The following is a 13,163-nucleotide window of genomic DNA, read 5'->3' as shown; positions in this document are numbered from 1 at the left end:
CAAAATACAGTTTTGGGGAAATGTGTGGCATCCTTAGCATACTCCGAAAAGACATGGCCTCTCTCGAACAGGGGCAGAAAAACATAAGGGAAGTATGTGTTGATGGGAAAGGGCAACAGAAATAAAGTTTTAAAAAGTGATGGAGTAAATAAGGAAAGGGTTTTGAGGAAACAAAATCCAACAACAGGAGTATAAAGAGTATTAATGTGTGGTAGGCTGCATAATGACCCCCAAAAGATATCCATATCCTAATTCCTGGAACCTGTAAATGTTATTACCTTATGGGGCAAAAAAGGACTTTCCAGATGTGATTAAGTTAAGGATCTTGAAAGATGGGGAGATTACACTGAATTGTCCTAAGTGCAGTCACAAATGTCCTTAAGAGACAAGCAGGGGGACATTTGATAGAAGAGAAGGCATTGTGGTCATGGAAATGGAGACACATCATGGACGCTGGCGACCATCGGAAGCTGGAAGAGGCAAAGAATACATGCCCCTCTAGAGCCTCCAAAGGGATTGGGGCTGCTCTGACCCCTTGATTTCTGTTTAGTAATACTGATTTGAGATTTCTGGCCTCCAGAACGGTGAGAGAAGAAATGTGTGTGGTGTTAAGTCACTAACTTTGTGACAATTTGTTAGAGCAGCCCCAGAAAACTAATACAAGTGCTATGGGAAATCAAATCAGTGATGTGAGTTATGGGGGGGGGAAACTTTGAGAAATCATTCTGGAAAATACAAGAAAGAAAAAGAAAAAGAAGAGACAAGGTTATAGATGTGGAAAACCAAACCGATAGCCCATATTTAGATTGTTGGTGTTGGTGATTACAGAGATCAGTGATCTGGCATCAGCTACCTCCCAGAGCTACATAGAGACTGGGTGTGAGAATTAGGCGCTGGCTCACCACATTCTGAACATTATCATGAAAAAGAGGCCCCCATCTGGGCATAGCCTGGGAAACACAGGGAATAACAAGGATGAAGGGGGATGGGGAAGTTAACAAGAATCCAAACAGGGAAAAGGGTAACAAAAATCAGGTTGACTTTAGGCTTGTTCTTTGTAATAGAGAATCTATGTCTATGGAAGCTGTTGGAAGATTAGAACGCTGAGAGTTTTGTTTTGTCTTGTTTTGAATTCAGGTATTTTCCCAGCCCCTCTATCACTCCTCCCCAGGTGGGTTCTGTAAATAGGACACATTAAAAGTTCTTCTGATTATCAAGTAAGTTTGCAAACCATCTATGCAGTTTGGGTAGTTATGTTGTAACCTAACAATTTCACACTCAGCTGAGTTGTCTTTTGTGTATGAAACTGATCAGAAAGACATTCTCGGACATGCAGGGGCTTGGAAAACATATAAACATGTTCCTTTATTATTTTTTTAAATTTATTTTTTATTTTAGAAAGAGAAGAGCATGAGTGGGAGAGAGGGGCAGAGGGAGAGAGAGAGAGAGAGCGCGCGCGTCCAAAGCAGGCTGCATGCTCAGTGCAGAGCCCAACGTGGGCTTGATCCCACAACCCTGGGATCATGACCTGAGCCTAAATCAAGAGCCAAACGCTCAATTGACTGAGCCACCCAGGGGCTCCTACTTTAAAATTTGCTTTAAAGATATGTTGTAGGGGCACCTGGGTGGCGCAGTCGGTTAAGCGTCCGACTTCAGCCAGGTCACGATCTCGCGGTCCGGGAGTTCGAGCCCTGCGTCAGGCTCTGGGCTGATGGCTCAGAGCCTGGAGCCTGTTTCCGATTCTGTGTCTCCCTCTCTCTCTGCCCCTCCCCTGTTCATGCTCTGTCTCTCTCTGTCCCAAAAATAAATAAACGTAGAAAAAAAAAATTAAAAAAAAAAAAAAAAGATATGTTGTAGAAGTTCGGGAGATAAAACAAAATACTGCTCAGGAAGAGGTAGCACAAGCCCAGGAATCAGTAGACGTAGAGAGCAATTTAAATTATTATTTTAAGTCTGGTTATCAAGCAAATATGAGTGTCAGAAATTGTCCTTAAGAAGAGCTATAGAATGGAACAATGACAAAGTGACCTTGCCTGAGAAGTAAACTGTAGCCTATTGTTAAATGACATCAAAAGGAGAGCAGGAGATAAAGGTTTGTTGCGCTTGTCTGGAAATGGGTTGGTAGCACAAAAAAGCTGTTTCTTTCTTTATTCTGATCTTTAGAGGAGTATTAATAGCTAAAGAAAGGCTCTGAACAATATCAGTACCAATATCCACCACTGATGGTAGTTTACCCTGAGCTAAGCAGTGTGCTAAATACTTCTCCTGTGTCATCTCTGGTCAAGGTCACAGGGGTGGATGCCAGGTCCCTTCCCTGCCTCCCACTTACTATTCTTAAAGTTCCTTAAGCTTGTACACCAGGGAGACTGACTGCAGAGCCCTTCCCTAATCCCCCACACTAATATGAAAACTTAAAGGTACACACTGGGAGATCAAAAAAAAAAAAAAAAAAGTTCTAGAACTACTCAAACCTAGGAAGTAGAAAAGGATCATAAAATAGACCCTGCAAAAATTATCAAGAGATTTTAAAAAACAGAAAATGTACAGGGTGCTTCCTTTAACTTCAGTGCAGTAGAATTATAGAAAATACAAAATGATAAAATTTGAATCCCAATTACTTAGAGATAGAAAAATACAATCCAAAGAACCGTGGGCTCCAATAAGAGACCCAAATTGCAACTGTAGATTTGGTGGAAGGTAACAAGGAAGGTACATAATGAAATTTGAAACAAAGATGCATATTTACATAGAGAAAAATTCTTGGCTTTTATGTAAGAAATATAAATATGAATACCCCACTCAAGAAGGTAAATAAACAAAAGAAAACAGTAGACATTTGGAGAAAGGAATTAATGAAGGTAAATGTTGATCTACTTAATTAGGAAAAAAAAAGTAGGATTGATGAATCCTGGAGGTATTTTTTCCAGAAGACCAACAAAGTAGACTGATTTCTCACAAATCTAATTTTTTAAATGAGAAAAAATATTTACATGCATTAAAGAACCAGGAAGAGGACATAAGCACAGAAGCAGAGGTTGTTTTTAAGTTAAGAGTGATGGTTGGTACCATTCTGTGCTCAAAATCTGAAAATCTGAATGGTTTGGTCAATATTCTAAGAAATTTGTAAGAAATAGAAATTACTGTAATTGATTCAAGCAGTTGAAAACCTAAATAGCACAGAAACCATGAGACTGTCATCAGAGAAGTTTCCTGCCCACCGTTTGGCAGACCACTTTTTTCAGACCTGCCAAGAACAGCTACCCAAGCTAAATACCACATAGATTGATCTGGTGCTGATGTTTCTAGTTCAGCGCCTGGCTTTGGAAAGGAAGGATGAGATGGCGGGCAGGTGCTTGGCGGCGACGGGAGGAGATGCTGAAGAGGACATATCTGAGAAAAGCAGTGCCTTCCCTGAGAGCCTGCCTTCTCCCTGCGGCCTGTTCTCACTAATATCCAGAGGCGGATGTCTGCTGTGTTTGCCCAGCCCTGAGCTAATGGTGGAAGAAAATAAAGCATCAGGGAAAACAAGTTTGCATCTAACATCCATGGCCTCTTCTAAAATTTGATGACCAAGAGAGAGCTCTCCCTTACTTTGTTCAGGGGAAGTTAGTGTGGAGCCTTCCTTCAAAGAAAAAGGAGAAGCATTCAGACAACTGGGTTGACATAGTTTCTGTTCCTAAGTGGCTCCCATGTCCTGTGGGGGGACATGTGGATAGTGAGTCGTCATTACCTGTGGCCACTGGCTGCGATTCCACCTCCTCTCCCGATTCTGCTCTTGGGACCCCTGTCCCTTGCTGGAAGACTGCCTGCAGTGTCCTTTCTGCTGTCACGGAGATTCAGATGCTGAAGACGCAAGCGGAAACCCCTCCTTCACTTGTCTGGCTCCCTGTCCCAGAGACAATTTGGGCTGGTATGCCAGGTGCAGAGCTCAGGTCTCACTGCCTCCACTCTTGTCCCCACCCTGACCTGACCCGACCCCAAGTCATCCACACCAGAGCCATTTTTATACCTTTATTGGGCATCTTGAGTGTCTTGGGCCCTCTACAACACCACTGCCCTAGCTCATCCCTAGCTACTCCTTGCCCTCAAGGTGCAGTCCGGGGGCACCTGGTTGGCTCAGTCAGTTAAGCAATTGACTCTTGATATTGGCTCAGGTGGTGATCTCACAGTGGTGGGATTGAGGCCCAAGTCGGGCTCTGCACTGAGCATGGAGCCTGCTTGGAATTCTGTCTCTCCCTCTGCCCCTCCTCTGCTTGCGCTCTGTCTCTCTCTCTCTCTCTCAAACTAAAAAAAAAAAAAAAAAAAAAGAAAGGTGTGGTCGAAACTCCTTAATGTGGCTTAACAAACCCTCTAAGCAGGCCTGGCCTCACTTGTTTCTGCAGAATCATCTTTCAGCATCTATCCCACCCTCCCCTGCCCCTGTGTTCCCTGGTCTGTGTTCAGTCTTGGGGTGGCGGTGGGCCATGTTCACTCTGTCCCCCGGTTCCTTGGCTCATGCTTTTCCTCCCACTCGACCTCTCAGCCTTGCAAGCCTGTAGGCGTTGGTCTAGAAGTCACTTCCCAGGGACCTGCCAGCTTTGTGTAATTTCCAAAGGGCCTTATGGCATCCTTGAGAGTGCTCGTCTCGTGGCTGATGTACATACCTGGTTCCTCCATTACACTCAGGAGTTTGAAGGCAGATGCTGTGCTTGCTCATCACGGAATCCCCAGCGCCCAATAGTGCCTGGTGCATAATACATAACCCTTAAATATTTTATCCATGTGGTGGGTGGATGGCTCCACCATATTATATATCCATCCTTTATGCATTTATCGAATGCTGCTGTGTCTCGTGCACTATCATGTGTCACTTCACAAATGCAGTGGAAACTCCGTGCCAAAATCCTCAGAGAAAGGGAGCTGGAGTGAATTCTTGATTCTGATGCCCCTTCAGGCTATAATCTGTTCTGGCTGCATGAGTTTCTGCATAGTTGGGAGCTGTCCTTTAAGTGTTTTTATAGCACCCATAGAGCTATCTGTCTTTTATCTTATCTGCCTCTTATCTGCCTTTTCGGGGCCATCAAGGTTCATTCTGCAGTCCTAAGCCACCCGAGACTGCAGAGGTGCCCTCCAGCTTCTGTCTCTTCAACTTTACTGCTTTTCTTCCCTGCTTTTGGTGTCACCTGGCACTTTCCCCATTGCCACCTCTAGTTCCTTGATAGACCTCACTGTACCAGGCTCTATCCAGCTGAATAAGACCTTGCCCTCAATTACCTTACTCCTCGTAGCTTAGTTAAACAAACATTAATTGCATGCATTCTAGGTCTAAGTGTCGTCTATTTAGACTTCAGAACTTGTCCATAAAGTTGTCATTTTTCTAAGTAAATCGCCATTGCCAGCTGCATTTGTTATTTACCTCTGTTCTCAATGGAGTGCAGAAAAAGAAATTGTATGTCATTCCATCTGATGGGAGCCCTGCTGTTTTCAGAGGATGCTGGCCAAGCCCCAGGCAGCCCAACAGATATGTCCTCTTTAGTCCAGCTCTGCCGGTCCACAGAAGCAGGAGAGTCTCAGGGACACATCTCCCCAGCACATGCCCAAGCAGAATCCTAGCCTCTTTGAGGGCAGAGACAGTATGTGTTCATCTTTGTCACCGTGGTGCCTGGCAGTTTCTGAAATATAGGAGGTATTCAATATACATTCATGGAAGTAGCAAAAGGACAGAAGGAGGGAGAGGAGGAAGAAGGGAGAGAGGGAGGGAGGAATAAAACAAACTGACAGGGGCACCTGGGTGGCTCAGTCGGTTAAGCATCTGACTTCAGCTCAGGTCATGATCTTGGGATTCGTGGGTTAGAGCCCAGTGTCAGGCTCTGTGCTGACAGCTCGGAGCTTGGAGCCTGCTTCGGATTCTGTGTCTCCCTGTCTCTGCCCCTTCCAAATAAATAAACATTAAGAAAAATTAAAAAAAAAAAAAAAGACTGAGAGATGAGGCTAAGAAATGCCAGTTGGAGGATTTGGTAAAAGGGTTTGTGGCTCCTTGGTATGAATGACATTTCATCCCAGGGACTATCTGATGTGTTAGAAGAATCTGATACCATAAATACTGAAATAAATACCCCAAATTTGGAGAGTTTCCAATAAAGTAAGAAAAAACATTAGGAATAGTTATATAACAGGAAGCATCTCATATACTCTTAAAGACTACAGCTCTAAGGAGGAAAAAAGCCCCACAGCTCCCTGAAGAAATCCCATGTTACAAGCCGCTGTAGCATTCACTTACTAGCATGTGTTCTTTCCATTTTGAAACTCAAGCCGTATGGATTTGAGTGTCCTTTCACCTTCTCTCCATCTTTTCTCCCCCTGCCCGTAAAGCAATCTCATCTCACGGTGCTGCGTTTTAGTAGTGTGGGGATGCCCCTGTTTTTTTCTGACCCGTCCATATGTTAATACCCTTTGGTATTAGTTTTAGAGTAGATGTTAAATCAGTGTAATCTCATGTGCCAACCTGAGTAGATTGGTTGTGCCTCACTGGAGTGTTGAGAAGGATCCTGAACCTGTGTCTAAGTTAAATGGGGCAGAGTTTATGGAAAGAGGTGGAGAGGGTCGGGGAGGGGCGATAGGCATGCCGCATATTTGCCACCCCCATTCAAGAGCAAAGGAAGGCAATGAGAACAGGAATCCTTCAGGCTTTGACTTAAATGAGAATCCATTGATTTTTTTTTTTTTTTTTTTTTTTGAGCGAGAGTGGCGGGGGTGGGGGTGGGCAGAGGGAGAGAGAGAGAATCTTAAGCAGGCTCCACACTCATTGCAGAGCCCAATGCAGGACTTGATCCCATGACCCTGGGATTATGACCTGAGCTGAAATCAAGAGTTGGACCCTCAACTGACTGAGCCACCCAGGCGCCCCTGTTTTAATTTCATTTTCCTGTAGAGCCTGAAACTGTTGATTTTCAGCTCATGTTCTACAGTTGCTTGAGGGCAGTATCTTTGCAAGCAGAGAGGAAAAGAGAGCTGAAGATCTTAACAGTGTTTAAACCTTTCCTCTACTCGGTGGATGTCTGATATCTGATCTGGAGTCAGACTTCATAGCCAGGGATAAGGGCAGGAACAAGAGACCACTGAAAAATTTCCTCTGGTAGAAATATTTTCCAGTGCTTATTTCAGAAGCAATTTAAGCTTCTGAAACTTGAGCTGCAACTGGAAATCCCTAACCCAGCATGTAAGTCGCCATCCAAATTGGTGGCCTGGAATTTAGATTCATGTGTTGGGAATCAGAATGTGCCGAGGAGTAGCCAGTGACTTTGACCGGCCACCAGGCACGTCCCATTAATGGCAGGCATTTGCACAGGAATGTTGTGCCTGTCACCAAGGGAAAACACACACAGTATTCTTGTTGGAGGCATTCTGTTTCAGAGGGAGAAACTAAGGCCTGGCCAGTAGATCCAAGCTGGAATGGGTCAGCTGTAATATCGACTGGGCCCTGCTAGTCGGTCAGTGAATGTTCCTTGAGTGCTTTCCACGTGCCAGTGATAGACATTGCAAATGTAGTAGTGAGAAAACCCTCGAGCCCCCAGGTGCCAGGAGCTTCCATGCTGCTTGGAAAGAGACAAGCAAGAGCACCCCAAGAAATAAATGCTTTAAGAGATCAGCAAGTGCACTGAAGAAAATAAAATGTGATCATCAGGGACACTGCTTGACCTCGGTGTCCAGAGAATGCTGCTTAGAGGACGTGGCCTTCACATCTGGCCCAGAATGACACAATATACCAGCGTCAGTGTTGGAAAGATCTTGCGCAAGACCCAAGCCCGACAAACAACAAAACTAATGTCCAAGAGATGAAGGAGAGTCAGTGTGGTTGGAGCAGAGGGAATGCCCAGAGTCCTCTGAGCTCCTATATTTGCTAAATTGTTAGCAGTGGTCACAGTGTCTTATAAGCTTTAAAACTTTTATTGTGCTTCTTGGAGTTGCTTTTATGTAAACCATTGCATTTGGTTGGATGTGCTTGCTTAGTCATATGGAGATACTGTAAAGAATTCTGGGGGCGCCTGGGTGGCTCAGTCAGTTAAGCATCCGACTTCAGCTCAGGTCATGATCTCACAGCTCCTGGGTTTGAGCCCCGCATTGGGCCTCTGTGCTGACAGCTCAGAGCCTGGAGCCTGCTTCAGGTTCTGTGTCTCCCTCGCTCTCTGCCCCATCCCCCACTTGCACTCTCTATTTCTCTGTCTCTCAAAAATGAATACATGTTAAAAAAAAATAAAAAAAAAAAAGAATTCTGTAAATTAAGGTGAATCTTAACATGAGCATGACCCCCTTGGAGGGAGGCTCCTGGTATAGGTGGGCAGTGGGGACATTTCTACTCTGGAGAACCCGTGCAGGTTGGCTGGAGGTAGAGAACACAGTGGCCAGTGGCCATAAACAGATGAGCTCAGTGGGGAGGGAGCGTCATGTACCATCGGAAGCTGGCCCACTCCCTGAACAATCTCAGTGAGCTCTCATGCTTCCTTCCATGTACTGATGAGTCCATGTACTGATGAGTCCTTCCATGTGTCCACAGACATGTCAAAAGCAGCATGCCATGAGGGAAAGATATCTTCCCTGTAAATCCTGCATCCACTTCTGAATTCTCTCATCTGAGTTACTGGCTACAGCTCTGGCCCCTAAACTGGAAACGGGCGGGTTGTGTACACTCCACACCCCTACTCTAGGCTTGGTGCCTTTGCCTCTGCTGTCCCTCTGTGGGTCGCCTTTCTCCCAGGTCAAGGCTAGCCAGACCCTCCTCCAGGAAGCCTTCCTTGTTCTCTGCCAGGGCCAGGCTTCTCTCTGCATCTTGGCCTGTCTACTTGGTACCCTGCACATTGTATTCTGACTGTGGTCTGACTGTGGCCTCCAAGAGGCTGTGAGCTCCTCCTGGGCTGGGACCATGTCCCAGTCCTGGGTACCCTCGGCCACCCACATATTGTAGGGCTTGATCACTGTGTGGTAAACAGATGAGCAGCTGAGCCGTCCATGTTTATAAGCAGCGAATTTAGCTGTTGGCTTGTTATCATCAAAAGGACATCGAGGGAAGACTAATTCCAAACATGGGCAACTGCTTTCTTCTTTATATTCCTCTGAATTTGTTCATATTCCTTACATGAAGCCGCTATCATGATTTTTAGAATTTTTTTGGTGAAATGTACATAACGTAAAATTTATTAATTTAACCATGTATAGGCATGCATCTCAGTACATCTATATCAACGTGCAGCCATCACCGCCATCGATCTTCAGAACTTTTTGGTCATCCCCGACTGAAACCCTGTACCCACCAAACAACAGCTCCCCTTTCCCTCCTCCCCCATCCCTGGTAACCACCATTCTACTTTCTGTCTCTTTGAATTTGACTACTCTAGGTATCTGATATAAGTGGAATCATAACAATACTTGTCCTTCTGTGTCTGGCTTTTCATTCAGCATAATGTCTTCAAGGTTCCTCTATGTTATAGCATGGGCCAGAATTTCCTTCTTTTTAAGGCTGAATAATAATTCCATTGCATGCAGGGTCACCTGGGTGACTCAGTCAGTTGAGTGTCTGACTCCGGCTTAGGTCATGATCTCAAAGTTCATGAGTTTGAGCCCCACATCAGGTTCACTGCTGTCAGCTCAGAGCCTACTTCGGATCTTTCTGCCCCTCCCCTGCTCACATTTGCTCTTAAAAATAGAATAAACATTAAAAAGAAATAATCCTATTGCATGTATACACCATATTTGTTTATCCATGCATCCATTGATGGACATTTCAGTTGTTTCTACCTTTTGGCTGTTGTGACTAATGCCTCTATGAACATGGGTGTGCAAGTATCTGTTCCAGTTCCTATTTTCAACTCTTTTGGGTATGTGCCCAGAAGTGAAATTTCTGGATCATATGATGAAATCAGCTGTACAATTTAGAAATATTTTTAATAGTTCTGAATTGGTTATTTCAATTCAAAGCAGAGGTTGATTTTGGATGGGACTAAGCAGAAATGCAGGCTGACACGTCAAACTTTTGTTCTCGGGACTTGGCTAATGCTTGGTGACGTGAAATGATTTGTTCTCAAGTGTGGTTTCCATTTTTTCTTACAGCATCAAGCTTCTAGCTGTGCAGGAACTACTTGACAGAGAGGCCCTGGAAAAGGTAAATACTTTGTTCTTTCTACCCCACGTTCACTAACTTAGAGCGGAGTGCCACACGCAGGAGAAATTCAGCTTCCTGTCGCCAGGGACAGCACTTACTGCAGAGTGGCTCTGTTAGTTTGTGTTCTTAACAGTCAGAGAACCATACAGAATTTTCACCAAAACTCCCCACATTGCTCACATCCTGTTACAAACTCAGCCTTGCAAGGCTCCTTCGGGGCTGTGTGACAGCAGGGACTCGCCATGCAGGCTTTCTGTTCCTCTTAACACCGTGCAATGGGCCAGACTCCATGCTGGCCGCCGCACATCATTTCTGCTTGTGGCTGTTGCCATCTGGGCTTACGGACGGTAGAATGGAGGCCCAGCGAAGTTAGGTAACTTGCCCAAGGAAAATTAGCTAAGTGGCAAAGTAAAGATTTGAACCTCTTGGTTCCATTTCCGAAATCAGTGCTTCTGTTCGGCAGGCAAGTTCACGAGTTTGATCTTTCTAGGCTGTTTGTGAAGATTAGCAAATTCCCTCCCCACCTGAAACTTAGGTTTCACTGTGTTCTGGAAGAGATATCCAGTGTCTCAGCTTTCTGTGATCAAGCCAAGCACACATCTGGGGATCCTTTGCCAGTTATGAGTTCAAGTTCTATGCACATGGTGGTGCAGGCTCTGGAAAACAGATTGGGCAAGGCCAAGGGCCAGCCCATGGGCCTCCCAGCTCATACCAAGCTGCTCTCCTGGGGCACCTCAGACTCTTCCTCAGTATGTAGCTATGGGCAGTAATTAGAATCTATAATGTTAACATAAAAGAAAGTGGTTAGAGATATAAACAGTGAAGCAATATTATTGTATTTATAGAATTTTAAATGTTTGGATTGGCGGTCAGTCTGCTGGTTGGCATGAAAACAAAGTGTTTAAGCACCAAGCAGTGATGTGAGGGGAGGGGATGCTGAGCTCTGGCTCTGAATGTAACATTCCTTCAGCCTCATTTTCATCACAGGGATAATGCTGCCTGCCTGACCTCAGAGAGGCACCACGAGAACCAAATGAGTTGGTGTCGTGGAAGGGCTTTCTAAATGCCAAAGCACTCGACTCATATTAATTCTTAATTACTTGTATTAATTCTTAATAGACATCCAGCCATTAAAACGTATGAGGTCCAGCTCGAAAAGGCATCCTTGGGCCAAATGACAATGTTGGATGTGGATTGTAGATTAGATTAAAGTATTAGATCAACGTGAACTTTTCCCGGAGTTGATGACTAGTACGTGTAAGAGAATGGACTTATTCTTAGGAATTATACACTGGGGTATTTCGGAATCAAGGGGTGTGCTGTTTATAACTTATTCTCCAATGATTCAGAACAAAATAGTGGAGATCTATGTGTGCATATGTGAGCCAGAGGGGGAAAGAGCAAGTATAAATGATAAAGCAAATGGGGCAGAGTGCAGGTGGGTGGCCCTTCCGGGTGAAGGAGTATATGAAGATTCTTTGTATGTTCTTGAAACCTTGTAAAAGTGCGCTCTCCAAAAACAGTTTTTCTTCTCAGTATTCTCTACAGTTTTTTGTTTGTTTGTTTGTTTGTTTTGGTCTTCAATTAGGGAAACTGCAGAAACCATCCGACAAAGCTCATAAACATGTGGAGTCCGTGTGCTAAGGTGTATCAGTATAATAAAAACACAGGCAACGATTAGGTCTTTAATGCTGTGTTAATATTCAGTTTGGAGAAGCCGCACAGGCAAGCCAATTTGGGGTGCTAACTGCTTGTGGAATATAGCAGAGAAGGGGGTCAGGGCTTGCTGTGGGGGGTAGCAGTGCTGCCCTGAGGGTTAAGTGTTGAGGCTGCTGTGAAGAGGGGTGTATAATGTGCAGCTCAAGCAGCCTGGGCCCAGAGCCTGCCTCCTCCTTCCTCACTGGGGTGTCTTGGGTTAGTAACCCTCTTGTGCTTCAGTTTCTCAGTCTATAATGTGGAAATCTTTATAATCCCCAGTTCACAGAGGTTTTGAGAAGATGAAGTTACGTCAATGTGAAGGACTTAACTCTGTGCCCGGGGCTCAATGATCCCCATAAGTTACTGGCTACACGCATTATTTCCCCATCTCCTCCTTCTTCCCGTTTCTCACCAAGGCTGATGATGGTTTTGAATAGTTCCCCTATCTCCATACATGACAAGTAGAAAGATTTACAAGATGGTCCAAATATGCACAGAGGCAGGGTGGGAGCCAAGTTCACTTCGTGTCCTTCTTCTTCCATCTTTCCTTTGTTCATTCGTTCATTCATTCATTTATACTATGGGCCTCTGTTGAGCTTTCTATGTGCCAGACAAGTAGGAAAGAAACATTGTAAGTTTATTTATTTTTGAGAGAGAGAGAGCCAGAGTGCCAGCCGAGGAGGGCAGAGAGAAGGAGACAGAATCTGAAGCAGGCTCTGGGCTCTGAGCTGTCAGCACAGAGCCCGACGCGGGGCTCGAGCCCACAAACTATGAGATCGTGATCTGAGCCAAAGTGGGACACTTAACTGACTGAGCCACCCAGGTGCCCCCAAGTAGGAAACATTTTGAGGAAAGTCCAGAAACAGCCAGTTGACACGAGCTTGGTAGTCAGTGGCACTTTGAGTGACACATGGTATATTACCTGCCATGGTACCATCTTCTGCAGCAAGATTGGCCCAGTTCATATGCTGGAATCAGATACGTTCCCAAGGAGCCTTGTGACATATGGATTCTCATCCACCTGGATAAGTTAAAGAACCACCAAGAAGAGTTCTTAGTAAGCGGGAGAGCTTTGCTACTGCAAGTGTGATCTGTAGATCAGCAGCGTCTGAAGCTTATTAGAAAGGCAGAATCTCAGTCTCTACCCAGATACTGGAATCAGTCTGCATTCTTTTTTTTTAGTGTTTATTTCTTTTGAGAGAGAGAGAGAGCGCGTGAACAGGGGGGAGGGTCAGAGAGAGAAGAGAGAGAATCCCAAGCAGTTTCTGTGCTATCAGTGTGGAGCCCGACATGGGGCTAGATCTCACAACTGTGGTACCATGATCCGAGC

At 44.9% G+C, this 13,163-nt stretch overlaps 1 protein-coding gene across 4 annotated transcripts in view; it reads left to right on the top strand.

The window, feature by feature from the left end:
• EEPD1 (endonuclease/exonuclease/phosphatase family domain containing 1) overlaps positions 1-13,163 on the top strand; it is a 204,985-nt gene that overhangs the window by 152,223 nt on the left and 39,599 nt on the right. For all 4 annotated transcript variants that reach the window (XM_086692630.1, XM_086692619.1, XM_086692624.1 and 1 more), the window contains one exon: positions 10,084-10,135. In XM_086692630.1, the coding sequence (XP_086548756.1) occupies positions 10,084-10,135 (52 nt within the window). The remainder of the gene's footprint in view (positions 1-10,083; positions 10,136-13,163) is intronic.

This window comes from Puma concolor, chromosome A2, assembly GCF_028749965.1.
Source record: "Puma concolor isolate L17-30 chromosome A2, mPumCon1.1.hap2, whole genome shotgun sequence".
In the NCBI taxonomy this organism is placed as follows: domain Eukaryota; kingdom Metazoa; phylum Chordata; class Mammalia; order Carnivora; family Felidae; genus Puma; species Puma concolor.
Note: the sequence above shows the minus strand (reverse complement) of the source record. Positions and strands in the feature narration are given on the sequence as shown.